Raw genomic sequence first — 27,002 nt, 5'->3', positions numbered from 1 at the left:
CGTGAGCTCGGGAGGCGGAACTTGCAGTGACCCGAGATCTCGCCACTGCACTCCAGCCTGGGTGACAGTGCGAACCTCCGTCTCAAAAAATAAAAAAAAAATAAATGAAATAAAAAAGGCAGAGAGAGAGAGACAGAGAGAAAACGGTTTATTAATTTAATGCACTTTTATGCCTGTGTTCTTCAGTTTGCTTAGGAAACACCCACACTTGAGAGCTGGGACTGTGGCCCTGATTGTGGACGTGAAATATATGATTCCTTGCAAAAAATAGACACTCAATAATTACGATTTAGTTGAGCTAGAAATCCATTTGGTTTCTTCCATATTTTTCCAAAATTTTCATCCTTTTTTTTTTTTTTTGAGATGGAGTTTCGCTCTTGTCCCCCAGGCTGGAGTGCAATGGCGCGATCTCAGCACCTGCTGCCAATGGCGGGAGGCTGGGGACGCTCCCGGGATAGGTACTGGAAAGAGAGCGCGCGCACAAAAGGCATGGGAAGACCTGGCGCGCACAATGGCTGCAGATCCGCCAGTGGATCACTGAAGATGCCTGTTCTCCTGCTGAGGCGGGGATTGCAGTGAGCTGAGATCGCACCATGGCACTCCAACTTGGGCAACAAGAGCGAAACTTCGTCACACACACACACACACACACACACGAAAGAAAGAAAAAATAGTGGCTAGGTGTAGGGGCTCACGCATCCCAGCACTTTGGGAGCTCGGGGCGGGCGGATCAGGAGATCAGGAGTTGGAGAGCAGCCTGACCAACATAGTGAAATCCCGTCTCTAGTAAAAATACAAATTTAGTCAGACATGGTGGCACGCGCCTGTAGTACCAGCTACTCGGGCGGCTGAGAGAGGAGAATCACTTGAACCCGGGGGCGGGGCAGGGATTGTGATGAGCCGAGACTGCGCCACTGCACTCCAGCCTGGGCAACACAGCCAGACTCTGTCTTTCTTTTTTTTTTTTTTTTGAGACGGAGTCTCCCTCTGTCGCCCAGGCTGGATTCCAGTGGCCTGGTCTCGGCTCGGCACAAGCTCCGCCTACCAGGTTCACACCATTCTCCTGCCTCAGCCTCTGGAGTAGCTGGGACTACAGGCACCCGCCACCACACCGGGCTAATATTTTGTATTTTTAGTAGAGACGGGGTTTCACCGTGTTAGCCAGGATGTTCTCGATCTCCTGACCTCGTGGTCAGCCCACCTCGGCCTACCAAAGTGCTGGGATTAAAGGCGTGAGCCACCGCGCCTGATGGAGACTCTGTCTTTAAAAAAATGGCCGGGCGCGGGTCTTCAGCGATCCACTGGGGGATCTGTAGCCATTGTGCGCGCCAGGTCTTCCCACGCCTTTTGTGCGCGCGCTCTCTTTCCAGTACCTATCCCGGGAGCGTCCCCAGCCTCCCGCCATTGGCAGCGGGTGCTGAGATCGCGCCATTGCACTCCAGCCTGGGGGACACGAGCGAAACTCCATGTCAAAAAAAAAAAAAAAAAGGATGAAAATTTTGGGGAAATATGGAAGAAACCAAATGGATTTCTAGCTCAACTAAATCGTAATTATTCAGTGTCTCTTTTTGGCAAGAAACCATATATTTCATGTCCACAATCAGGGCCACAGTCCCAGCTCTCAAGTGTGGGTGTTTCCTAAGCAAATTGAAGAACACAGGCATAAAAGTGCATTAAATTAATAAACCGTTTTCTCTCTGTCTCTCTCTCTTTTTCGTTTATTTATTCTTTTTTTTAATTTTTTGAGACGGAGGTTGGCACTGTCACCCAGACTGGAGTGCAGTGGCGAGATCTCAGGTCACTGCAAGCTCCGCCTCCCGAGGTCACGCCATTCTCCTGCTTCAGCCTCCAGAGTAGCTGGGACTACAGGCGCCCACCACCACACCCGTCTAATATTTTGTATTTTTAGTAGAGACGGGGTTTCACCGTGTTAGCCAGGATGGTCTCGATCTCCTGACCTGGTGATCAACCTGCCTCGGCCTACCAAAGTGCTGGGATTAAAGGCGTGAGCCACCACGCCCGGCCGAGACTGTCTTCAGAAAAAAGGCCGGGCGTGGCGGCACTTCGGGAGGCTGAGGCGGGCGGATCACTAGGTCAGGAGTTGGAGACCAGCCTGGCCAACATAGCGAAACCCCGTCTCTACTAAAACTACAAAAAATTAGCCGGACGTGGTGGTGGGCGCCTGTAGTCCCAGCTACTCCGGAGGCCGAGGCAGGAGAATGGCGTGAACTCGGGAGGCGGAGCTTGCAGTGACCTGAGATCTCGCCACTGCACTGCAGCCTGAGTGACAGTGCGAACCTCCGTCTCAAAAAAAAAAAAAAAAAAAAGAATAAATAAAAAAAAAGAGAGAGAGACAGAGAGAAAAAGGTTTATTAATGTAATGCACTTTTATGCCTGTGTTCTTCAATTTGCTTAGGAAACACCCACACTTGAGAGCTGGGACTGTGGCCCTGATTGTGGACATGAAATATATGGTTTCTTGCAAAAAACAGACACTGAATAATTACGATTCTGTTGAGCTAGAATCCATTTGGTTTCTTTCACATTTTTCCAAAATTTTCATCCTTTTTTTTTTGAGATGGAGTTTCGCTCTTGTCCCCCAGGCTGGAGTGCAATGGCGCGATCTCAGCACCTGCTGGCAACGGCAGGAGGCTGGGGGACGCTCGCGGGATAGGTACCGGAAGGAGTGGCGCGCGCACAAAAGGCATGGGAAGACCTGGCGCGCGCAATGGCTGCAGATCCGCCAGTGGATCACTAAAGATTCCTGCTCTCCTGCTGAGGCAGGGATTGCAGTGAGCTGAGATCGCACCATTGCACTCCAACCTGGGCAACAAGAGCGAAACTTAGTCACACACACACACACACACACAGAAATAAAAGAAAAAGTAGTGGCTAGGCGTGGTGGCTCACGCATCCCAGCACTTGGGATTATGTACAAATCCAAAAGAGAAAAGGCTGAGGATTGAACTTTGTGGCTTTTAAGAAAACGGTACTTAAGCAGTACATAGGCTGGATATGATGGCTCACACCTGTAATCCCTGCATTTTGGAAGGCAAAGGCAGGAGGATCACTTCAGGCCAGGAATTGGATACCAGCCTGGGGGCAACATCGCAAGACATCTTTACAGAAAAATACAAAATTAGACAGGCATGGTGGTGTGTGCATCCCAGCTACCTTGAGAGGATGAGATGGAAGGATAGCTTGAGCCTAGGAAGTTGAGGCTGTAGGGAGCCAAGATCATGCCTCTGCACTCTAGCCTGGGTGACAGAATGAGACCCTGTCTCAAAAAAAAAAAAAAAAAAAAACCATAAAGAAGAGGAATCCACCAAAAAGACTAATAAGAAGCAGGAGAACACAGTGTCATGGAGTAAAAGCTGCAAAAGAGGAGCAGGTGTCAAAGGAGGGCTGCAATGAATTAATGAATTTTGCTGTTAATATGGGAAGGCCTGGGTTGTGTTATGACCTAGGAGGTAGCCCATGGCATGCAGAGGCAAGAGATGAACAGAAAGGGGGCCATCTTCTCCCTCTAGATGGCAAGCTCCACCTAGCACATCAGGCCAGGCTTGTCTCTTCACCCCTTTACTTCTAGATCTAGAATAGGGCTATCCATAGTCTCAGAAATGTTGTTGAATGACTGAATGAATGATTTAATCAACTAATGCTTAAAAATGTGAGGTCCTAGAGAAGAGGGGAGGAAATAAAATCCAGAGCAAAGATGGTGACCTCAGCGCTGGACAAGAGGAGGTTCACCTCTTCCTTTGAAACTAGAGTCACCAACACCAAGCATTCTGCTCAGAATAGAGGAGACACTCATGTTTGTGAACCAAATCAATGAATTCTGTTCAGAGCATTATAACTCATCTATGTTCCTTAGTTTCACAGTTAGAAGGTTTTATTGAAAAAATTAAGTCCAGTAAACTAAGTTGGACTTTGGTCACCAACAATGATTCAATGATTTTTAGTAGACATGCTAAAATGGCCTTCTCTTGATTTTTAATTATGAATGGCATAAGCCCTTTGCTATTAATAGTTTAATATTACATTTGACAAAGGAAACTGGTTATTGAGCATTGTGGAAATTAGGTTATTTTCAAATCTGATGAAGATTCTCATGCTACTATAATATAGGATTTATCCATGAATATTCATGGATAAATAAAATATGAGATTCATACAAATAAGAATGAAGTGTAGAAATTTGCTTTTCTAACTTGGTACCTATCCAACGGATGAGCAAAGAGACCATAGGAGAAAAAGAGGTAAAATGTTAAGAAACTCTTTTAAAAAGACAATCAGACAAGCCTAGAATCTCATAGGCTATGTCAAAAGAAATGTAAATGTGTGGAGAATTGAGAAATGGCTCAGGAGGGTTTATCTTTTCCATCTGTGTTCTCCAAATGCCATCCGAGGCAGCACTGTGACCCTGGCTCCCAGATAAGAGCAGAGCCTGTGCCGGAGTTGGTGACCTCTGTCACAGAAATGCCGACTGTCTCAGTTCCCTCTGCATTTGCATTTTCTTCCCTGGCTTGGAAAGTCTGCATTTCCACATGCAGGCTTCCATACTCCAGTTGAAAGATCACGTGGCTGCCTCTCTAGCCCTCCACTGACAGGAATACAAAGCCAGCCATTTTCAAATGATGTGACTGCCCATATGGGTTATGGAACGCTGGAGAATCATGGCAGCTTCTCCCATTGTTCAGTGGGTAAACTTGTGTAGCTCTTGTCCTAGATTCCTTAGGGGACACCAATTTTCTCCAAACTCCTCCCAACCCCAGTGTTTTCCTCAAGGAATGATGTTTGGATAATAAAACATGATAAAGTAATTTCCTTTCCTCCCCATTCCCATTGTTGCCACATGGACAACTGGGATTGAATGACTGAAACAACCTGGAAAACTGCTACCATCTCCACATTGCTGTCTCCCATATGTGATCCATGCTGAGCCACGCTGGCAGATACATCTTCTGAGCACATAAGTGATTTTCCATTTTGAAGCCATGTTCAAGAACATGCAATGGCTCCTGTTGCCTTCCAGGTCAAGTCTCCCTTCAGGCAGCTTTGAAGACCTTCAGAATTTGGCTCCATTCCTACTTGTTCACACTCCTGCCCTCCAAGTCACCTTCCTCCTGGATAGAGCCACCTCCTTTCTGCACAGGGCCATTCTCATCTCTGCCCCACTGCCTACCCTGGCCGGTCTCCATTCCTCCACCAGTGGGAGTGCCTCCGCACACCACCCCTTTCCCAACTCCTTTCCTGTCTCTCCAGGGCCAGGTTAAGCCCTGCTCTCTGGGGAGTTCCCTGCTGGTGACACTGGCAGAAAGAGAGGAATCTTTCTGCCTGAGGCAGACAGTCCAAACAAGGATATACTTAATTGTATTTTGTTTGTGGGGGCTCACTTGGAAATATATCTTAGACTTATTTCTACATTCCCTCTGTAACTAGGGAAAGGCAAAGCCAATAGTAGGCATACATACTTACTGGGCCCTTGATTGTAGAGCCCCTAGCTGTCTTCTTGCCATGAGGCCACAGGGATTTATCTCTAGTTGAATGTCTGCAGCTGGGGAGCCAGGTATTAACATTCTTACTACAAACCCAATTCTCACATTACCTCTTTAGCAAATGCAAATCTTTCACTGGTTGAGTCAGAGAGAAGTTTCTATAAATTCATTCAGTGTTAACCAAATTTTAATGTTAGCCTCTGGCGGGTTTTCACTGCTTTCTCAGATATGCGCAGTCCGTTTCAAGTCTGTGTCATATTTGAAATGTGATAAGAAGCTAAAGAGAATAATTGATGGGGGAGCTTATGGCTATGGAAACGAAGCTTCCTTTGGTCATCCTCAGTTCCTTTATGTCATCTGCTAGCCTGGACCAAGATCCCATATTCACATTGCTTGAAAACCTTTTTATGATTTCAAATGGCACCATTTCAGGGCTACTTACATTTAGTGTCTGTTGCAATACTTTTGACTCATTGAGGAGCGACATGGTGGCTGATGTACACAGAAATGGAACTGGGAATTCTTGGTTTAACTCTTAAAACCCTGTTCCTCAGATGCTTACAGAAGATCCAGGCCTTTCTTAGACCCTCAAAAGTCCCTTTTGTCAATTGTTTCAAATATTAGAATTAGCTTCCCTTGAGATTTTTACTCTAAATGTTAATTATACATGAACAGAAGAACTAGAAATAAATAGCATTTATATTTTTGGTTTTCTGTGATTGTTTATGTCTCTGCCTTCAGAATGAAATCATTTCCTTCCTGCCTAATCAGGCTGAATTTAGGTAACAGAATATAGCTGTGGACCTAAGCTAGATTTCAAGAAAGAAAAATAATTTCACAGCTGACTATGCATGTACCTATTGCCATTACTAGTTCATCTTAATCGAATGCTGTCTGTGCACTTCCTGGCAAACCACATATTCATCCTTCAAGACCCAGTTCAAACGTCACTCTGTGAAGCCTTCCCCAGCTCCCCGGCAGAGTTTAGCATCCCTTCTTTATATTCCAGTAGCTTGTGTTTAATTCTTTGTGAGTTCAAGGAATCAAACACTTTATTGAGCATCCACTTTCCATGACTCAGTGCCCTTGCCATAATATACTTTATGGACTTTATCAATGGACCTGTCTGTCTTCCTTTCCACTCAAATTGCTCATGGCGAGTGCTACATCTTACTCATGTTTGTATATTCTGCACAATGCCTAGCACACAGCAGAGGCTCAGTGGGATGATTTGTATCAAAGGCCAGAGGAGGCTGCTGCTTCCTGAGCAGCCGCTTGAGTAATATCACCAAAGATAGGCAGATTGATTCATGTAGGCTGAGCTTTTGAAGTGGAAGTGTTTGTCTGGGATTCTAACCACAGGAAACGGAGAGAATGGAATGGATGAGGAAATGGGTTGCTGGCCAGAGAGTTTGAGCCATCAACAGGAACCACCTAAATAGCTCCTGAATGTGCTTCTATTACCTCTCTATTACCACTGTCCCCAACTTTTTCAGGTATTCCTTGTTTCTTGCCTGAATTTACTAATAACCTCAAATTGGTCTCCCTAGGCTCCTTATAGTATTCTTTTCCACTGTAGTCTCCTCTTATCCATCTTCGACATGACCTCCAGCCTAAACTTTCTAAAAACAAATCCAGTATTTGTTTGCTTAAAATCCTTTCAGTGCTTAAAATCCTTTCAGTGATCACACACACGCTTGCACACACACACACACACACACACACAAGCAAATGCACATACACATGGCCTTCACTCTGAAATCCAGAGTCCTTGTTGTAATGTTCAAGGTCCATGCATGACTCAGCCCTTCCTTTTCATCACTGTTATCCCTCCACACACACCCTGCTCTCCAGTTATGTTAAACTACTGGAAGCTCCCTGAATGGTCCAAACCATGAGACCTTTGTGCCTTGGTATATGATGCTCCTTGCTGTTACAAAACCCTTTGTATCTTTTGTCTTACTCAATTTGCTTACCTCTGCCTCAACTTCAGGTTCTTGCTAAAGTGCCACCTCAATCTGAGATGGTTTCCTGAACCACTCTCAACTCCCTACTGGGGTGAGGTACCCAGTGCACACTCTCCCATACCGTCCTATGCATTCCCTGTCTTGGAAACTCTCATGTGGTGCGCACTGTCTGACTCCTCCAGGACACTGAGTTTCTTGAGAGTAGGCATTTCTTATTTGCATTGGTCAATGTCTAAGTGAGTGCTTCCCTGACCATCCCACTTAAAATAACACACAAGTGTGTGAACACACACACACACACACCCCATGTTTCCTATTCTTATTCTCTACTTTATAGTTCTCTCCATAGCACTCATCACTTTCTAATAAACTATATAATTTACTTATTTTGTTTTTCTTCTGTATCTTCATTTCATGTAAACTGCATGAGGGCAAAAATTTGAAAGCCTGTATTTTTTTTTTGAATTGTCTTCAATTTCCCTGGTCTGATACTGATTTTTCTATTCTACTCAGCCCTAAGTTAAGATTGAGTTGCTAAGAAATAACCACATGTACCTTTCTCAGAGAAACTGCAGGAGTCCTTTTGTTATTGTTCATGCCCACCAATTTCACCATGATCCTGTTTTTCCAGAACTTGACTACTAGAATGCCCAAAAGTTTGCTCTGGTTTCTGTTGTCAGAATTTCTGCTACCTGTTCTCAGACTGGCTTCTTCTCCTAACCCTATAAAATACTCCCATGGTTTAGTCATTTCAAAGTAGCTGCTTTAGAGACTGTCTTCCCTGATGCCCACCAAGTTGGTTAATGGAAAATTTTGTTCCTCCTTGCTATAGTTTGAATGTGTCCTCCAAATTTCATGTGTTGGAAACTCGAATGCTCTTGTAACAGTATTAAGAGATGATTAGAGGCTGAGTGCGGTGGCTCACGCCTGTAATCCCAGCACTTTGGGAGGCTGAGGTGGGCGGATCATCAGGTCAGGAATTGGAGACCAGCCTGGCCAACATAGTGAAACACTGTCTCTACTAAAAATACAAAAATTAGCCGGGTGTGGTGGCACACACCTGTAGTCCCAGTTACTTGGGGAGACTGAGGCGGGAGAATCGCTTGAACCCAGGAGACAGAGGTTGCAGTGAGCCCAGACCGCGCCATTGCACTCCAGCCTGGGTGAGAGTGAGACTCTGTCTCAAAAAAAAAAAAAAAAAGAAATGATTAGGCCATCATGGCTCCACCCTCACCAAAGGATTATTAATGCTGTTATTAGGAGAGTGGGTTAGTTATCTCAGGAGCTGGCTCCTAATAAAAGGCTGAGTTCAGCCCCCATTTTTTCTCTGTTCCTGGAATGCATTTTCTCACCATGTGATGCCTTTTGCCATGGGAGAACCCCCACCAGATGTCAGCACCATGTTCTTGGGCTGGTTAGCCTCCAGAACCACAAGCCAAATAAACTTGTATTGTTTGTAAATTACCCAGTCTGCAGTATTGTGTTACAGCAGCAGACAATACAGACACTCCCTTTTTTGCTTGTTTTAATGGTTTTGCCTGTTTTATCCACTGTTATTTTCCCAGAGTCTAGAACAGTGCATGACATGAAGCAGGTGCCCGTTAGATGTTTGCTGTGGCATTTGTCTCCTCAGTATTTAGTATGATACCTGGCACAGAATAGATCCTCAATACATGTTAACTGGACAAATTAATAAAAGATTGAAAGAAATGGGGGTGCAGAATTACATCAAGGAATAAAGTGGGTGAAAATGCCATTCTAGACTCTTCCTTCTTTCTCACATCCCATGTCTAATCAATCTTCAAGTTGTTGGTTCATTTCTTTAAAGCTTTCCTAATATTTTCTTTTCTACTACTTAGTTCAGGTCCCTATCATCTCTAACCTTGACTATTACAATATTCTTCTAGTTTTCATGCCTTTAGTCTTGCTCTCATTCAATCAATTCTCTTCTTAGTGATGTTTCCAAAATGTGTCCGGGAGTATCACTCCCCTGACTAGTGAATCCCATCATCTGAGGGATAATATTTAGATTCCTTTGTGAGAACAACAATGTCCTTCATGACTTGGACCCTTTCCATCCTCACCTTCTACTCCACTTCTACAAGTCCCGCATGTGCTCTGCACTCTTGCCATTCCAAATTATTGCATTTCTTCAAGCATTTCTCTTTCGTGCTTCTGTGCCTCTGTTCTCTTTGCTTGGAATAGTGCTCATCAATTTTGTACACATGATTAACTTTTATGCACCCTCCAAAATTTAGCTTCACTGTCATGTCCTCCTTAGAGTCCCCTTTAATTCCCAACTAGAATTTGTCATTCCTTCTTACACCTCCCAAAGCACCCTTCACCTTATATATTGTCATCATTTGCTTATGTGTCTGTCTTTTTCCCGGAAATGTGAGTTCATTGAAGGCAGAGACTATGTCTTATGCACCTTTGTGTACCCAGAGCTTAGCCCCATATTTGCCATTCAGTGGGGACATGAAAAATATTTTTTTGCTATGAAGACTTGCACATTAACTTTAACATATGAAAGTCCTACTTTTTGGAAATTATTTAATTTTTCAGCCTTCATAAAGCACATCTAGTATATTTCACATTCTAATGATGATTATGGATTCTTAGTTGAATCTTCCTCTGTGGGTTTCATGGCAAGGACCAGTACTTTATAAGGATTTTCTTAGGTTCAACCTTACGTTTCTATATTGAGAAGCCCTTTTTTAGGCAGACCTCTCTACCCAGATTTTCCTTCTTCTGTATTATGCAGAGTTTATACAAATTACAAAAATCCAGGTTGCTTCCTAGGTTCAACACCACACATTAATGTTCCTCATTTAGTGCCTGACTCATTCTACACAGTAATATCAATGCCCCAGCAATTCTCCTGAGTTGTCACTGGGACAGAGCTCACCATTATCCTGAAGGGAAAGATGATAATTTGAGTATGGGCTTTTTCTAAGTTACAGTAGAGTAGGCTGGGGGTGGTGGCTCATGCCTGTAATCCCAGCACTTTGGGAGGCCAACATGGGTGAATCACCTGAGGTCAGGAGTTCGAGACCAGCCTGGCCAACATGGCAAAACGGCATCTCTACTAAAAATACAAAAACTAGCTGGGCATGGCGGCTTGCACCTGTAATCCCAGCTACACAGGAGCCTGAGGCATGAGAATTGATTGAACCTGGGAGTCAGAGGTTGCAGTCAGCTGAGATCAGGCCACCGCACTCCAGCCTGGGCAAGAATGAGTGAGACTCCATCTAAAAAAAAAAAAATTACGTGAGAGTAGGTTTAGGGAATTTTTTAAGCCTCTCAATCTTTCCTCATAAGCTTATATTAGAATGAAGAGTATCTCTTTCCATTAATTCTAAAGTTTATGACATCAATTATACTTTTAGCTACCCCTGCAACTGTTAACACTTCTTCCTGCTTAAAAAGTAAAATGGAAAATAAAGTAATGAAATATACAATTAGCTGAAAGATAATTTACTAAAAGGGAATTGATAACATGCGGCAAATGAGGTAGAATTAGATTGAGTGTTATCCCAAGAGCTATATTGAATGCAGAGGCAAGAAAAAAGACAAAATTATATTCAGGAAGGAAACAGCTCAAATGCAGAAGATCCAGGATGGGGCATTAGGGCGAAAGGGCAAGATGAGGGCACTGATGGGCAGTGAGGATGGTGACTTGAAGCATCAAGTAAACAAAGCACAGAGTGGAGCAGGTGAAACTGGGCAGTTCAGGATATTAAGTCATGAATACGCCTTGTTCCAGGTTGCCAGCTATACACATTTCTTAAAGGCACCGCACTCCATTTATCACCATCTACATACTTAGAGTAACATTCTAGTCAGAGCAAGGTCAAGGTTTCCTTAGGTTTCCTTGGCAGAACTTTGTGAAATTTTGTGGGTGTGCTAGAGATGGGCCACACGCTTTTCTGCCGCAGACCTCCACGCCACAGCTGAGGTATGGGCAGATCTCTGTAAACCTGGACATTCATGCTGCAGCTGGGTTACCACAGCTCCGCTTCCTGGGCCGTTGCTCGAGTCCCATGGTCCAGGGAGGGTTTCAGCTGTTCCAGGCCTAGCAAGGCAAAATCAAGTACCAAATGGATAGATTTTCAGAGTGGAAAAACAAGAAATGGTATCCCTGGGATAAGCCCAGGAGCCAATTCTCCAGGTTTCAGCAGGGCCCGATGGCATAAATGAGAGAGTGGAAATCCCCTCAGGCTCTGTACCAGACCTTATGCATCAAGAGTTATCTTGCAAGTATCCTGCAAGTATCATCTAGTCTATGGTAAGCAAGAGTGTGACTCATTAAAGGCACTACAGCAGATTTAATATACATGAAGTCAAAGCTGTCGAATCCTCTGTGCACCTGAAATGTTAGGGCTGAGGCCCATTACAGAGAGAACTTAAGAACAGCTTTACTGGTGGGAGACCTCATGCCTGAGGTATGCAATGGAGTGTCCTCAAGTAGAGTGTCAAAGACTGAAGTCCTTGACATCTAATTCTTCATCTAGGCTCACCCTGGCCCTCCACAAAATTAATATCTTTGAGTAAACATATTCTAATCAGGCTTTAAATAACTTCAGTTAGTTACAAGTGTGCAAGCTCATCATGCCAAATCTTTGTTAGAATTTTCCCTTCCTGAGTCCCCTACCTGTCCACTTCTAACTCCTTTAGTTTGGTTCTTATGAGATTATTTCTTCTTGGGTTCCTGAGATGAAAAGCAATAGAAGAGGGCAGGTTTATCTAGAAACAGAATAGGTTAGCACTGATAAAAGTGGCTGAGGTCAATGAATATTTAAAAGAAGCCAAAAAGTAATTGATGAGGACTCTTGCTTTTGAAACCTCATTTTCCAATCCAAAGCACAAAACCTACAAACTGAGGTGAAAATTCCCTTTGCCCCATCTTCTTTGACATTGCTAGTCATTGAGAAAGGACTGTGGAGGATAGTTAGGCTAAGGGTAAGGCTAAGTATGTGTTGGTTCTTCATCTTCCCAGAAGAAATTGCCTCAGGGTTCCCTGGCCTTGGGAATCCTCTCTGCAGAAGCAGATTGAAGCTAAAGCCAATTCAAATTATCAAGGCGAACTTCCTAGTCACATTCTCATCACAGATGAGTGGATTCATGAATAGGACTGTTCCAAAGGCAAAATGTGCATCTGGAGAAGTTTGGGCTCCCTTTTCAGTATCTTAATCCCTACCAAACTCTCCCTGGGCCGAAGTCTCATGCCACCCTGGCCCTGAAGTCCTGTTCTTCTGCCCCCTCTCATGGATCTTCCCTGTCCTGCAGGTACATTCTTGGCCTGCACGCCCTGGGTTTTCCAAGGGGAGGAGCTAGCTAACACCAAATTATCTTCACCTGCACTAATAAATAAATAGACGAAGCTAATGGAACTCCCGTAAGATCATGACTCTTTGGAGATTATTTTGCTTTCTAACAGTGACCTTCCAGAAGCAATGCCTTAGAAAAGAAGTAATTCTGATGGAGAAGTATTCCCGGTGATGTAAAAGGGATAGCAGAACCCTAATAGATGTGAAGGGATCGATACCTTTAGGTAGGGAAGTCCTTGCAGGATTTCTCAGAGGTAAGTATCTGATGTCCTGCTTACATATGGAAAACCTGTAGCAGTGAAGAATTCTGCATCATTTGTTTAATTTTTCACAGAGTCATTTAAGGAACATTAATGAGAGGCCTATGATGTGAGGCCCTGTGCTAGGTGCTAGAAATATAAAGTAAATAACAGGCTGGGCACAGTGGCTCATGCCTATTATCCCAGCACTTTGGAAGGCCAAGGTGGGCAGATCACTTGAGCCCAGGAGTTTGAAACTAGCCTGGGCCACATGGTGAAACTCGATCTCTACAAAAAATACAAAAATTATCCAGACATGGTGACCTGTGCCTGTAGTCCCAGCTACTCAGGAGGCTGAGGTGGGAGGATCGCCTGAGCCTGGGAGGCAGAGGTTGCAGTGAGCGGAGATCACACCACTGAGCAACACAGTGAGGCCCTGTCTCAAAAAAAAAAGATAAAGATAAACGACATAGATATGTTGCTGCCCTCATGGAACTTCCATTCTAATGAGGAGGCAAACCAAAAATAGATGTGAACAGACAAACAAAATCTGTAAAGCAGGTTGGAATTGTATTAAAGACAGTGTCAGGAAAGCCTTCTGTAAGGTGCAAACATTTAAGCTAAGATTCAAAAATGAAAGCAGTCAGCCACGCAGAGAGATGGGGAACAGTGTTCCAGGCAGAAGGAACAGCCTGCGCCAAAGTGCTGGAAGAGTTTAGCACGTGCAAGGAAGGGAAAGAAGACCAATGAGGCTAGAGCTTGCTGACAATGGGGAGAGGGACACAAAATAAGGTTAAAGAGAGAGGTGGGGAACAGAGCATGTCGATAGTAAATTGTGGCCTTGGAGTTTATTCAAAATGAAATGAAAAATCCTCCCAGGTATGAAGTCGGGGATTACACTCCAGCATGCATTTAGGAAGTACTTGCTACTCTGGAAAATGGGCTGTAGGTGGACAAGAGTGGCCATAAAGAGACAAAAGCTGATATAATAGTCCAGGCAAGAGATGATCGTGACCCAAACTTAGGTGGAAGAGTGGATAGAGGTGAGACATGTTTTTACAGATAGAATCAACAGGACTTGCTAATGCACTGGATGAATTGGTTAAGGGCAGGGGAAGAATCAAAGAGGACCAAAGGGAAGGAGGACTTCATAGCCCACTCACTATCGCCCTCCCAGGGTTGTGACCTCTGATGCCTTCTTGAGCTTCTCAGAACTCCCAGGCCTTGAGAGAAAGATATTGCTTGGATCCATTAAAGGCATCCCTCTCCATGAGTAAAATCATCTATGAGACCCATTTAAAGTTTTCCACTTGAATTAGAAATTATTTCTGAGAAGGCACAAAGAAATCAAAAGGACTTCGTGCATTGAACTGCACTGATGTTGGCATGAGAAAATGATGACTTGCTTTGAGATAGTGAAAGATTCTCGCTGAAGTGCCCAGAGCAGTTATCAAAAGGTTTAAGAAAGATGTCAGGAAGTCCAGTGCAATATGAGTGAGTAAGTGAGAATTCTGATTGTAAAGCTGGGCATGATTTATTTTTCTGCACTAACTCAATGTAAAAGCCTCCAAGTGATCTCTTCCAAACACAAACAAACTCCTATGACAGTAAGCCTGCAGTGAGTAGTACTTTGGTACCTCATGGTTTTCTGTCTTGAATGCTACCTATTCCTATAGATGGCCTTGGGAAATATTCACAAATAAGCTGGATTCTCTTCTCTTTTCTTTCTTTTCTTTTCTTTTCTTTTTCTTTTTCTTTTTCTTTTTCTTTTTTTTTTTTTTTTGAGATGGTTTCTCACTCTGTTACCTAGGCTAGAGTGCAGTGGCACGATCTCGGCTCATTGCAACCTCCGCCCTCCTGGGTTCAAGTGATTCTCCTGCCTCAGCCTCCCAAGTAGCTGGGACTGCAGGTGCCTGCCACCATGCCTGGCTAATATTTTTGTATTTTCAGTAGAGACATGGTTTCACTATGTTGGCCAGGCTGGTCTCGAACTCTTGACCTTGTGATCCACCCATCTCGGCCTCCCAAAGTGCTGGGATTACAGGCGTGAGCCACTCTGTCTGGCCATGGAATCTCTTTCCTAATAACTAGCATAATCACTATCAGTAGAACATCTGGTACAAACAGGATGAACTAGGGCTCTGGGGGCCCACCTGTACACTTCAGAGAGCCAGGAGCCCTGGCCCCTTTCCGCACGGGAGATCTGGGATGCCTGACTGCTGGAGTACAGGTGTTCATGTGTCTGTGATGGTGACTCCCCAAATTTCCCCAGTTCTCAACTCATATGCCCAACTCGAGGCTAGGAAACAGCAAGATGGTGAAATACTGTCCTCCTGCCTTCCCACCCAGGACCTTCTTGGCCTTCCCTGTCTCAGGGAACAGGTCACAGGTCAACATGGGGAATTCTACCTCCCACTGGGCAGATGGATCTTCCAAAATGATGCTGGTTATTTTGGTGGCTGTGGCTTTTGGTTGTGCGTGTGTGTGTGTGTTTTCCGTGACCACCCAGTCTCCCTGGTGCATCACACCTTGTCCTCAGATCCCCTGTTCCCTCCACAATAACAGAAACATTCCCAGGGACTCTGAGGAGAGATACTGCTGTCACTCTAGAGGACATTTTTTTAGCAATAAAATTGAGTGTCAAGTGTTTTGTTGAAAGTAATGAAAGTAATCACAGAAATATTTTTTCCCATTGCCTTCTAAAGCAATGCTGTTAAAGTTTAGTGAATAAAAAATGGAAATAACTTATTTGGCAACCATTTTCAATGTTGTACCTTTCTTTCATAGCTGTTAAATAAAATCTATTTATACACTATAGTTAGGATTTCCCACGATAAGTTAATTACTTTGGGTGTGGCTTCTTGTGAAATTCTATTGCTATGCTTTAAACTGAACAGAGGCTGGTCAAGAGATGAAAGGATGAGTTTAGAAAAGTTGTCACATGTCTTCTTATTCCCAGGGTTGAAAAAATAGCTGAAATAGAAAATTATATACTAATTCTCAGATCAAGAAACGCTGTGTAATTTACCAACATTACTATGTTAATGGTAATCACGTTCCCATTAGGACGTAGTGGGGTACAAAGGGATCTAAGGCATGGTCTATGCTGTCAAGGAGTTTACAATCCTCTTCCTAATACTGCAATCAGTGTGGCTCCTGCCTGCCTTGGGGCCTTTGGCCACACCATTCTTTTTTACCTTCCATAGCTTTCCCAGCCCTCTGATTTGCCAGACTCCAATCTATCATTGATTCTCAGCTTACATACCACTTTACCAGAACCTGGAAGCAGACGGGACATGTCCTGTCTCTCTAAGGCTGAATCCCTCATTAGACTTTCTTCTAGAGTCCTGTGCACTCCTTCACTGAATCTATAAAAATTGTTATCATACAGATATTTGTGAGATGGGAGGCGTGTAGGGAGGAGAGCTGACGTTACGTAATGATAATCTCCTCAACTAGGCTGCAAATTCCACAAGGGCAAATGATTTTGTTTACCACTCTACCTTCAGCCCTGACACAGTGCCTGGTACATAGTGGGGGTCTCCATAAATATTTGTGGAGTGAGTAACTTAATTAGTGATATAAACAACAATTGCCTAAAAGCGCTTCAAAGTGGCATAGCTGAGGGCCAGATGATAGCTGCCATGTGAAATGAAAGGAGGGAAACCCTAGCCTGGAGTGAAAATTGTTACAATTAGCATCTTGAGGGAAAGGGCTGAGATGAAAATGAACCTAGAAGGAAGAATAGGATGTGTTCCAGAGAACACAGGAAGGATAGCACTGGCTGAAGGAATAGAATAATGGGCACAGCAAACTTGGGTACATCAGAACACTGATATAGTTGAATGGGGATATCTACAGGGAAGTAGGGGGATTAATATTTATGTTGATATTAGTCCCACTCCTTTTATTTATAATATTAATATATTGCCATTACTTTTAATGGCAAAAACTGCAATTACTTTTGCACCAACCTAATAAATAGGTCAAATTTAGACAAGGGAGCTTAACTTTTAGCTTTAGGTCCATTAAAGGCCTTTGAACAAAGTGATTATGTATACAAACCTGATATTTTGGCATCCAAACTACAAAATAGATAAAATAAAGTGTTTAATTCCTGTTATAAAGATTTCTTGGCTTTACCAAAAGATTATGAAAGGGTTATTTTAAATAACATCACTTTGGGTAGATTAAAATGTTTGTTTATAACTAAAAGAGTTTGGATGCCACTTAGCTAAAAAGATTTATTCAGCAAAAGAAAATAAAAGGCAAATAATTAAAGAGCAGAAAAACATTAAGATAAAATAACACTGCAATCGTCATGCATGAAATTGACATCTGTGATTTGGTTTACAAAATTATAATCTGCATAAAATTTTTCAGGACCACCTCTACTGCTTTTGGTAAAATGTCTTTTGGATTCTAAAATGTCACTGAAGAAGAATATTCCAGAATATCTTTAGTTTAAAAAGTATAGTCAATCAGCAGCTCAGATGCCAGCTATCTTGTCCTTCAAATAAAATTGGTAGTGAGATATCCAGCTTCCTCCCACTTTCCCTGGGGATGGCAGGGGATGGCTTTCACCTAGTGATTCCTCTCTTGAGTGTCTTTTGCAGTCTTGCAGAGCTGTCCATTCTTTAGAACGCTGCACTTCCCCAAATGTAGACCATGCAGAAACTTTACTTAAAATAAACAAAAATGTGTGAAGGAAAGGAATTATTAACACTCACCAAACTTGACGTTCCCATTGCCTAAGGAAAAATCATTCCACTATTAAACTCTCAACAGAGTTCCCTATATGGCACACCAACTCCTGTGTTCTTGATTCTCAGACCAATGTGCCCTGGAGAGCAGTTCTTCTTTCCAGCCTCACACAGCATGGCTCCACCCCACTTCAGAGAAACCTTTTCCCTTGCTCAGAGCTCAGGCCCACCTGCACTCACTCCCAGCATTAAATTTCCTGAAGTTTAGGTTATTCAGGCTAGATCAAAATAAGAACAGTCAGAGCTCATCTTTCATGGTATGGAAACAATCATGAAGTAATTCACTAATGAACCTACTACTTACAATATTCGTCCCTATTCAAATAGTCTTTCTTGCATTACACATTTGTAGATTAGCCTCTTGCAGATGATCAGATATTGTAAATATCTGGAAATACATGGCCAAGTCATTGCAAATTGAAATTTTAAATATCTGGAAAAATGCAGAATTTCATCAAGTTCATGAAAATGTGTTGAGAACTTTGTTAGAATCATAGACTGACAAATGAGAGTGAGGTGAGTTTGTACTGTTAACTGCAGAAAATAGACAAGAAGTGGTGGCACAAGAGGTACATCCTTAGTCATTTACATGCAAAAACATAGGGAGGCCTGGAGAGAGCTGAATAAGTTTTGCAAAAATGATCTTCATTATGATTGTGCTTTGAAAGTCAAACTAGAAGTGAAGAAAATTATATTTACTATCATACCACTTTGTTAGAATATTTATGCCTTAAAAAATCAACACTAGATTCCTTCTTTATTATTCTAAAAATTAGCATATAGCTCTAGTTTTAATTAAATTGTGTTTAAAAATAGAAATCAGCTGTTTGTACAACAGCTCCATGTAGGACCACCATGGAGCCCGTCTCCCTGGGCTTCAGCTTCCCCTCTCCAGTGGGTGCTGGGAGGGGCTCCTTCTGTGACCTGGGCTGGTGACTGCTGCTACGTAGTGAGAAGCCCTGCAGGGCAGCCTCACCAGCCCAGGGTGGCCCTGCCCAGCCCCAGTCAGTGAAGAGGAGCTTCCAGACACATACATCCTGATGCTGTGCCCATCTTCCCTGAAGGCACTGGGCACCTGCCTGCTAGCTCCCCATTTCTCACTAGGGGCTAAATGGCAAGAGGTGATGTTGGCATGTTAGGATCTGGCTCCAACGATGCTGGGCCGTGCTGTGACAGCTGTGGGAATGCCCCTGATTGCACTGTCACTAACACACAGCTCTGCAGTAGAGCTATTTACATGAGGTAAGGCCAGGAAATTCACTTTTTCCCAATGCCCACCACCCAAGATTATTCTCCTCTCTAGCAATATAATAATGTTCACTGGAAAGTAATGCTAGTCATAATTCTTGTTTTATTATTCTGAAAATCATAGTTTATGGAGGAAACTCCTGATTAAAGCCATGTCAGGAGCCCGTCTGAGGATACGACAGTTGATATACCTCCTTTTCATTTCACACAGGGTCTTGCTTTGTCACCCAGGCTGCAGTGCAGTGCTGTGAATCATGGCTCACTGCAGCCTTGACCTCCTAGGCTCAAATGATCCGCCAACCTCGGCCTCCTGAGTAGCTGGGACCACAGGGACATGCCACCACATCTGGCTAATTTTTGCATTTTTTGTAGAGACGAGGTCTCACCGTGTTGTCCAGACTGGTCCTAGACTCCTGGGCTCAAGTGATCCCCTTGCCTTGGCCTCCCACAGTGTTAAGATTACAGGTGTGAGCCATGGCACCCAACGATAACCCTTCTTTTTATTGGCAAGAAAGATCTTTCCCCTTGTCAACAACTTCCAGGCCCATCAAGGAAAACAGGTGGCAAGACTACCTCAAATGACTCTCAACTCTCCTCCTGGAGTGTGGCCCTTCTGGGGAGGTGACTGACTTTAACTAGAGGAGGCACCCTGGCATGCAGACCTGATTGGGGTGATAAGGCAAGGCTCCCACACCTGGAGGAAGGTGGTCTGGATCTAGGAGCCAGGGAGGATCAGGGTGCTTTCCTTGTTGTGTAGCTCAGAAAGCAGCTACTGACACCAAAGCACATCATGCTAGTTTTGAGGTTTGCTCCCCAGGGAGAAATCCCTGCCAGCTCGGGGGGGACCCATGCACAAGAGCTTTGCCATATCCAGCGCATTGATGGGGTCCACATCCCTCAGTCCAGCATCCCCTGCACCCAGCAGGCTGCCAGGCACGTAGTATGTGCTGAGCAAGTGTTTTTTGAACTGGATGGCCAAGGGCTTCCCCTCGCTGTGCAGCCTCTGGTGCTCAGTGAGGTGCGAGCTCCAGTTGAACATCTCCCCACATGCCTCACACTTAAACGACTTCTCCCCGGAGTGGATTTTCTAATGTTTAATGAGACAGTGGTTCTGGCTGAAGACTCTGCCACACTCGCTGCACTTGTAGGGCTTCTCACCGGTGTGGATGCGCTGGTGCACGATGAGGGACGAGTGGCAGCTGAAGGCCTTCCAACACTGGCTGCAGTCGAAGGGCTTCTCGCCTGTGAGGATGCGCCAGTGCATGGTTCCAAAGGAGCCAGAGATTGATTAAGGACCCTACAAGTAAAGGGTTAACCTCAGGTGACCTTCTCCCATGCCAGAAGGTTGTGCTGTAGACACTGACCATGACTGAATTTGGGGACCAGGGGCAGGGAGGGGGCTGGGAATTGGCATGCATTCCCACACCACCTTCTAGACTGGGAAAGCAGGTCTGAATAGACACCACTGGGCCCTGGAAACTTGAGGTGGGACCCAGGGGCTGTACATGGCTGTTGTATCAGGCTCTAAGTCCTGGGTGAGATGCTATGCTTCCTGGGGCCAAGAATTTCAAACTTAAAAATTTGAGAGAATATTAATAGTACAAAAATCCCAGCGACTCTATTCAAAGCTCACTAATGCAAAAGGATCCGAACCCAGACTAGAAACCGTTATTACACTCTAAGGAAGGAAACCTTGTCTATATCAGCAAGTTCTGTGCCCCAAGGGACCAAGGGAGGCTACCTGCAGTCCTCACCTGACTGCCTTCCAGTCCTTCCTGCCTGCTCCCCCTGGGCCTGGGCATCCTGGCCACCACCCAACTCCAGACTTGCTTTGATCCTTGAAAGGATCAAATAGATGCCAAGTAATTTCACTGCATCCCAGAACAAATCCCAGAAACACGGAATTCCAAAAACCTACTCAACCAAGTAAAATTCACAATGTCCAGCATCCAACCAAATAACTAAAAGGTGAAAAATATTAATGAAATCAGAGGAATTAAGAGTATATTAGTACAGTGTGTGTTTACCTCAAAAGAAGTCATTAAGGGATGAAACGAGAAACAAAAAAGACATAAGACATAGGCCAGGAGCGATGGCTCACGCCATTAATCACAGCACTTTGGTAGGCCGAGGCAGGCTGATCACGAGGTCAGGAGATCGAGAACATCCTGACTAACACGGTGAAACCCCGTCTCTACTAAAAATACAAAAAATTAGCCGGGTGTAGTGGCGGGCACCTGTAGTCCCAGCTACTCCAGAGGCTGAGGCAGGAGAATGGCGTGAACCCGGTAGGCAGAGCTTGCGGTGAGCCGAGATCAGGCCACTGGAATCCAGCCTGGGCGACAGAGGGAGACTCCGTCTCAAAAAAAAAAAAAAAAAAAAAAAGACAGAGTCTGGCTCTGTTGCCCAGGCTGGAGTGCAGTGGCGCAATATCGGCGCATCACAATCCCTGCCCCGCCCCCGGGTTAAAGTGGTTCTCCTGTGTCAGCCGCCCGAGTAGCCAGTACTACAGGCAGGTGCCACCATGTCTGACTAAATTTGTATTTTTACTAGAGACGGGGTTTCACTATGTTGGCCAGGCTGGTCTCCAACTCCTGATCTGATCCGCCAGGCCCGACCTCCCAAAGTGCTGGGATGCGTGAGCCCCCACGCCAGGTCACTATTTTTTCTTTCTTTCTTTCGTGTGTGTGTGTGTGTGTGTGTGTGTGTGACGAAGTATCGCTCTTGTTGCCCAGGTTGGAGTGCAATGGTGCGATCTCAGCTCACTGCAATCCCCGCCTCAGCAGGAGAACAGGCATCTTCAGTGATCCACTGGCGGATCTGCAGCCATTGCGCGCGCCAGGTCTTCCCATGCCTTTTGTGCGTGCGCCTCTCTACAAACAAATAAAAACTAGCCAGCTCTGGTGACATGCACTGCTAGTCTCAGAGCCCAGCTCTCGAGAGTTCAAAAACGACGGTTCCCCACTGCTCCCAGGAGCGGTTACCTGGGCACTCTGTGCCCCTCATTCCTGTCCGGGCCCAGGCCGAGGACCTGCCAGTAGGGCTCAGTTGCCTGGAGCCCGTTGAGCCCATCCCCCAGTTCACTTTGCTTGTGGGATCTCCCCGTTGCTCCTGCCCCTGGACTGAGTGGCAGGCCATCCTACAAGCACCCAGACACTTGGCATCAGTGCTGTCAAGACAACTGTAAGAAGGCTTTCCGTGATCCTGCAAGCAGTGTGTTCCTTCCTGGTGATCCTGACTTCAATTTCATGGCACAGGTACCACAGCAAGCCAGTGCTGTGTGCTCCGAGTTCCAGGGCATCCTGCAGCTCAGCCACTGCACTGAGCACAAGGACTCTCTGTGGGGCCCAGGAGCAGGAAGTCACCCCTTTGGGGCCCACAACACCAGGCCGTCCCCACACTTGTGTCCAGGGAAGATAGTGTTGAGGGCCCTCAAGGAGAGCGGGGCAGGGATGCCTGAGCAGGACAAGGACCCTAGAGTCCAAGAGAGTCCTGATTATCAGAGAAGAGTCCCCGAGGTCACCGGGGATGCACGGTCTGAATTTAGGCCCCTGCGGGACAATGGAGGCCTCTCTCCCATTGTGCCCAGGCCTGGGCCTGTGCAGAGAGACCTCCATGCCCAGAGGTCAGAAGTCAGATATAATGAGAGATCCCAGACCTCCTGGACGAGCTCGTGCACCAAACGCAATGCGATCTCCAGCTCCTACAGCTCCATGGGAGGCTTCCCGTGGCTAAAGCGGAGGAGGGGGTCAGCCTCATCCCACTGCCAGCTGACCGTCAGGTCCTCAAAGACAGCGAGTGAGGACAGGCCTCAGGCTGTCTCTTCGGGTCACACCCGGTATGAAAAGGCGGCAGATATAGCACCAGGGCAGACACTCGCCCCCAGGAATGGCTCCCCAGATCCCAGGCCTCTAGGCCCCGTAGACGCAAGTTTCCCCTGCGGCCACGCAGGCGAGGGGAGCCCCTGATGCTGCCGCCTCCCTTAGAGCTGGGGTTCCGGGTCACTGCTGAAGACCTGGACCGGGAGAAGGAGGCTGCGTTCGAGTGCATCAACAGTGTACTGCGGGGCGAGCCCAAGGCCATCTGGGACTGCAGAGCCTCACGGCCTTCCCACGCTTTGTCCTCACTTGCAACAGGGGCTTCTGGTCTGCCTGCTGTCTCTAAAGCACCCAGTATGGATGCACAGCAGGAGAGACACAAGTCCCAAGACTGCCTGGGCCCAGTGGCCCCCCTAACATCTGCTGCAGAGGTCCCCTCTACAGCTCCTGTGTCTGGGAGGAAGCGCAGACCATCAGGCTCCCTGTTCTCCTCCTCAGATCCCCTTCCTGCCACCTCTTCCCACTCCTGGGACTCAGCCCAGGTCACCTCGCTGATTCCGGCCCCCTTCCTAGCTGCAAGCATGGATGTGGGCATGACAAGCCCAAGGCCTGGCACTTCTGGAGCCAGTTCTAGCCCTCCAGCCACACCCATGGAAATTGAGAGTACAGAGGTGGGCCCAGGTCTGCATTCCGTCAGAAGAAACCCTTTAAAGAGAAAGGCCCAATGGTAATAGGGCACGGGGGGGTGGGGCCTGAACACCAGGGGGCCCCCAAGGCAGCACACTTCCATGGTGACCGCAGGACCTGGCACCGGGAGCAACTCTGTTGGGTGGCACTTTTGTCTTTACTTTCTATCACACCCCTGGGGGACCATTTAAGCCGAGGCCCGCAATTGCAAGTCGGGGATCCAATGCCACTGCAAACAAGGCAGGCTTCACGTGCAAGTCTGGCCCGCCTTCTGACCCTAGCAACCCCACTTCCCGCGTGGGCACAGCAAGGAGGAACCTGGCCTCTAAGGCTCCCTCATGTGCTGTCAGGAGTTCTGCTGGACAGAGGTTCAGTGGGCCATCCTCCAGATCATCCTTCTCCATGTGGGGCTTTTGAGCCCGTCATAAATTCCTTGCTTAGAGTGAGATCCAGAAGAGTTTTCTCTAGGTTTCCTTCCAAGATTTTTGTAGTTTCGTATCTTAACATTCACATTTAAGTCTTGAATCTATCTCGAAGTGATTTGTCTATATGCTGAGAGATAAGGGTCCAGTTTCATTCTTCTGCATGTGGCCATCCAACCCTCCTAGTACCATTCATTGAAGAGGGTGTCCTTTCCCCAGTGTGTGTTTCTGTCGGCTCTGTGAAAGATCAATTGGCTGTGAATATGTGTCTGTCTTTCTGGGTTCTCTCATCTGTCCCATGGATATAAGTGTCTAGTTTTATGCTAGGATTATACTATTTTGGTTACTATGCACTTGTCAAAAATTTTGTAGTTCTAATTTGCAGTGAAATGGGATGTCTCTAGTTTTGTTGTTTTTGCTGAGCATGACTTTGGGTCTTTGAGCTCTTTTTTGGTTCTTTTTTATGAATTGTAGGACTTTCCATTTCTGTGAGTGATGACATTGGTATTTTGGTAGGGGTTGTATTGAATCTCTAGACTGCTTCGGGCAGTGTGGTCATTTTAATGCTATGAATTCCTTCCATGAGCATGAAATGATTGTCCATTTCTTTCTGTCCTCTTAAACATTTTCATCAGTGTTTTGTAGTTTTCCTTGTAGAAATCTTTCACCTCCTTGGGAAATTTCTTCTGTGGTATACATCTTTCCATGTTGCTGCTATTGTAAATGGGATTGCCTTCTTAATTTCTTTCCCAACCAGACCATTATTGGTGTATAGAAATGCTGCTGATTTTGTTGTTGTTGTTGTTGATTCTGTATTCTGCAAATGACTGTATTAATTTATTTATCAGGTCTAGGGGTTTTCTGGTGGAGCCTTTACATGTTTCTAGATCCAAGATCACATCTTCATCAGACAAGAAGAATTCGATGTCCTCTTTTCCAGTGTGGATGCCTTTTATTGTCTTCTCTTGCCTGATTGTGTGATGTCGAATAGGAGTGGTGAGAACGGGCATCCTCGTCTTGTTCCTGTTTACAGAGGAAATGCTTTCAACTTTTCCCCATTCTGTAGTATGTTAGCTATGGCTTTGTCGTATCAGCTTTTATTATTTTCAGGTACGTTGTTTTGTTTGTTTGTGTTTTTTGAGACAGAGTCTCGCTCTTGCCGCCCAGGCTGCCACCACGCCTGGCTAATTTTCGTACTTTTAGTAGAGATAGGGTTTCACCACGTTGGCCAGGCTGGTCTCGAACTCCTGACATCCGATGATCTACCCACCGCAGCTTCCCAGAGTGCTGGGATTACACTCGTGAGCCACTGCACCCAGCCCTGCCATTTTCAGGTGTGTTTCTTCTATACCTAGTTTATTTGTTCCTTTTTTCAAGACATGGTCTCGCTGTGTCTTTCGTGTTGGAATACAGTGGCACGATCATAGCTGCAGCTTTGAACTCCTGGGCTGAAGCCACTTCAGCCTTCTGAGCAGCTGAGACTAGCAGTGCATGTCACCAGAGCTGGCTAGTTTTTATTTGTTTGTAGAGATCTATGTTCCTCAGGTTGGCCTTGAACTGTTGATCTCAATTGATCCTCCCAGCTCAGCCTCCCAAAAGCACTGGGTCGACAAGCATGAGCCACTGCCTGGCACAGAGTCACATTTTAACATCACACCCTCACTGCTGGGCTCAAGTTTTGGCAGTGACTGAAAACCCTAAGGGAGAGTTTCTGGTCAGGCCCGGCCCAGTCTGTGCATAGGAGGGGAATGGAAAAATGGCCTGTGGATGGTTCTTTTGGAGAACTGGCCAGACGAGCACTGAGATGCCGTTTCCTGGAATACAGGGCCGTCCCATGTCCAGCCCAGCTGCCAGGTCCACGGCCCTCGGCACCATCTAGTTTGGGAGCTCATTCAGAAGTGGCCTCATTTGCCCAAAGCAGCTGGTCTCCCTTCCAATCTGGTCCCATTTGAGAGATACAACTGGGCCCTGTCTTCCAGGAAACCATTTCAGTGCGTGTGTGTCTTTGTCCCCGCGCTGGCTGGCCTCTCTGTACCGTGAGAACTTGGGTTATGCAAGGCTCAGCCTGTCAGCTGAGCATCATGAAGCAGCTCTCTTCTGTTCCAGTGAGGCCAACCAGGCTCCAACACCCCTGCCCCGGGTCTGACCATTCTCCCCCTCACCCAGAAGTGACCTCCAACCCGATCCTGCTCCCTGTCTTCTGGAAGCTGCTCTGGGGAAGGGCATTTTGGACTCAAGGGCTTAGTGTGTCATTTTCTGTTTTCTGTTTATTTTTCCAGAGCTGTCTGGGATAGCCCATGTGTTAGTCCATGTACTGCTTCTTCAGAAGGCAATCAGGGCTTTCCTTCAGGGGTGGGTATAAAAGTTCTTGTGGCCTGGCACGGTCACTCATGCCTGTAATCCCAGCACTTTGGGAGGCTGAGGCGGGTGGATCACGAGGTCAGGAGATCGAGACTATCCTGCATAACATGGTGAAACCCATCTCTACTAAAAATACAGAAAAATTAGCTGGGCGTGGTGGCTGGCGCCTGTAGTCCCAGCTACTCGGGAGGCAGAGGCAGGAGAATGGCATAAACCCAGGAGGCAGAGCTTACAGTGAGCCGAGATCGCACCACTGCACTCCAGCCTGAGTGACAGAGGAGACTCCGTCTCAAAACAAAACAAAACAAAACAAAAAGTTCTTGTGACATTTGTGTTTGAAATCAGCCTTCACTACATGGATAGGACCAGCACGCTTCCGCGGCACGACTCTGCAATCTTACTACATTTATTTTCTTTATTTTGTATTTTATTTATTCCTTTTGAGACAGAGTCTCACTCTGTCACCCAGGCTGAAATGCAGTGGCGAGATCTCGGCTGACTGCAACCTCCACCACCTGGGTTCAAGTAATTCTCCTGTCTCAGCCTCCCGAGCAGCTGGGACTACAGGCACATGTCACAACGCCCGACTAATTTTTGTATTTTTAGTAGAGATGGGGTTTTGCTATATTGGTCAGGCTGGGCTCGAACTCCTGACCTCAGGTGATAGAC

The 27,002-nt window shown here is 45.8% G+C and overlaps 1 protein-coding gene and 1 long non-coding RNA gene across 2 annotated transcripts; one reads left to right on the top strand and one right to left on the bottom strand.

Annotated features, from left to right (window-relative positions):
- Positions 1-17,258: 17,258 nt before the first annotated feature.
- LOC129468307 (uncharacterized) lies at positions 17,259-20,185 on the bottom strand. Its single transcript, XR_008652597.2, has 2 exons — positions 19,740-20,185; positions 17,259-17,711 (listed from the first exon to the last, which is right to left on the bottom strand). It is a non-coding gene; the product is annotated as an uncharacterized lncRNA (long non-coding RNA).
- Positions 20,186-21,986: 1,801 nt separating this feature from the next.
- LOC129467486 (putative POM121-like protein 1) lies at positions 21,987-23,594 on the top strand. The gene is given in 2 exon segments (XM_055252009.2): positions 21,987-22,939; positions 22,942-23,594. Coding segments are annotated over 2 exon segments (1,299 nt in total). The 5' UTR covers positions 21,987-22,293.
- Positions 23,595-27,002: the final 3,408 nt, after the last annotated feature.

Source organism: Symphalangus syndactylus, chromosome 18, assembly GCF_028878055.3.
Source record: "Symphalangus syndactylus isolate Jambi chromosome 18, NHGRI_mSymSyn1-v2.1_pri, whole genome shotgun sequence".
NCBI classification, from domain to species: Eukaryota; Metazoa; Chordata; class Mammalia; order Primates; family Hylobatidae; genus Symphalangus; species Symphalangus syndactylus.
Note: the sequence above shows the minus strand (reverse complement) of the source record. Positions and strands in the feature narration are given on the sequence as shown.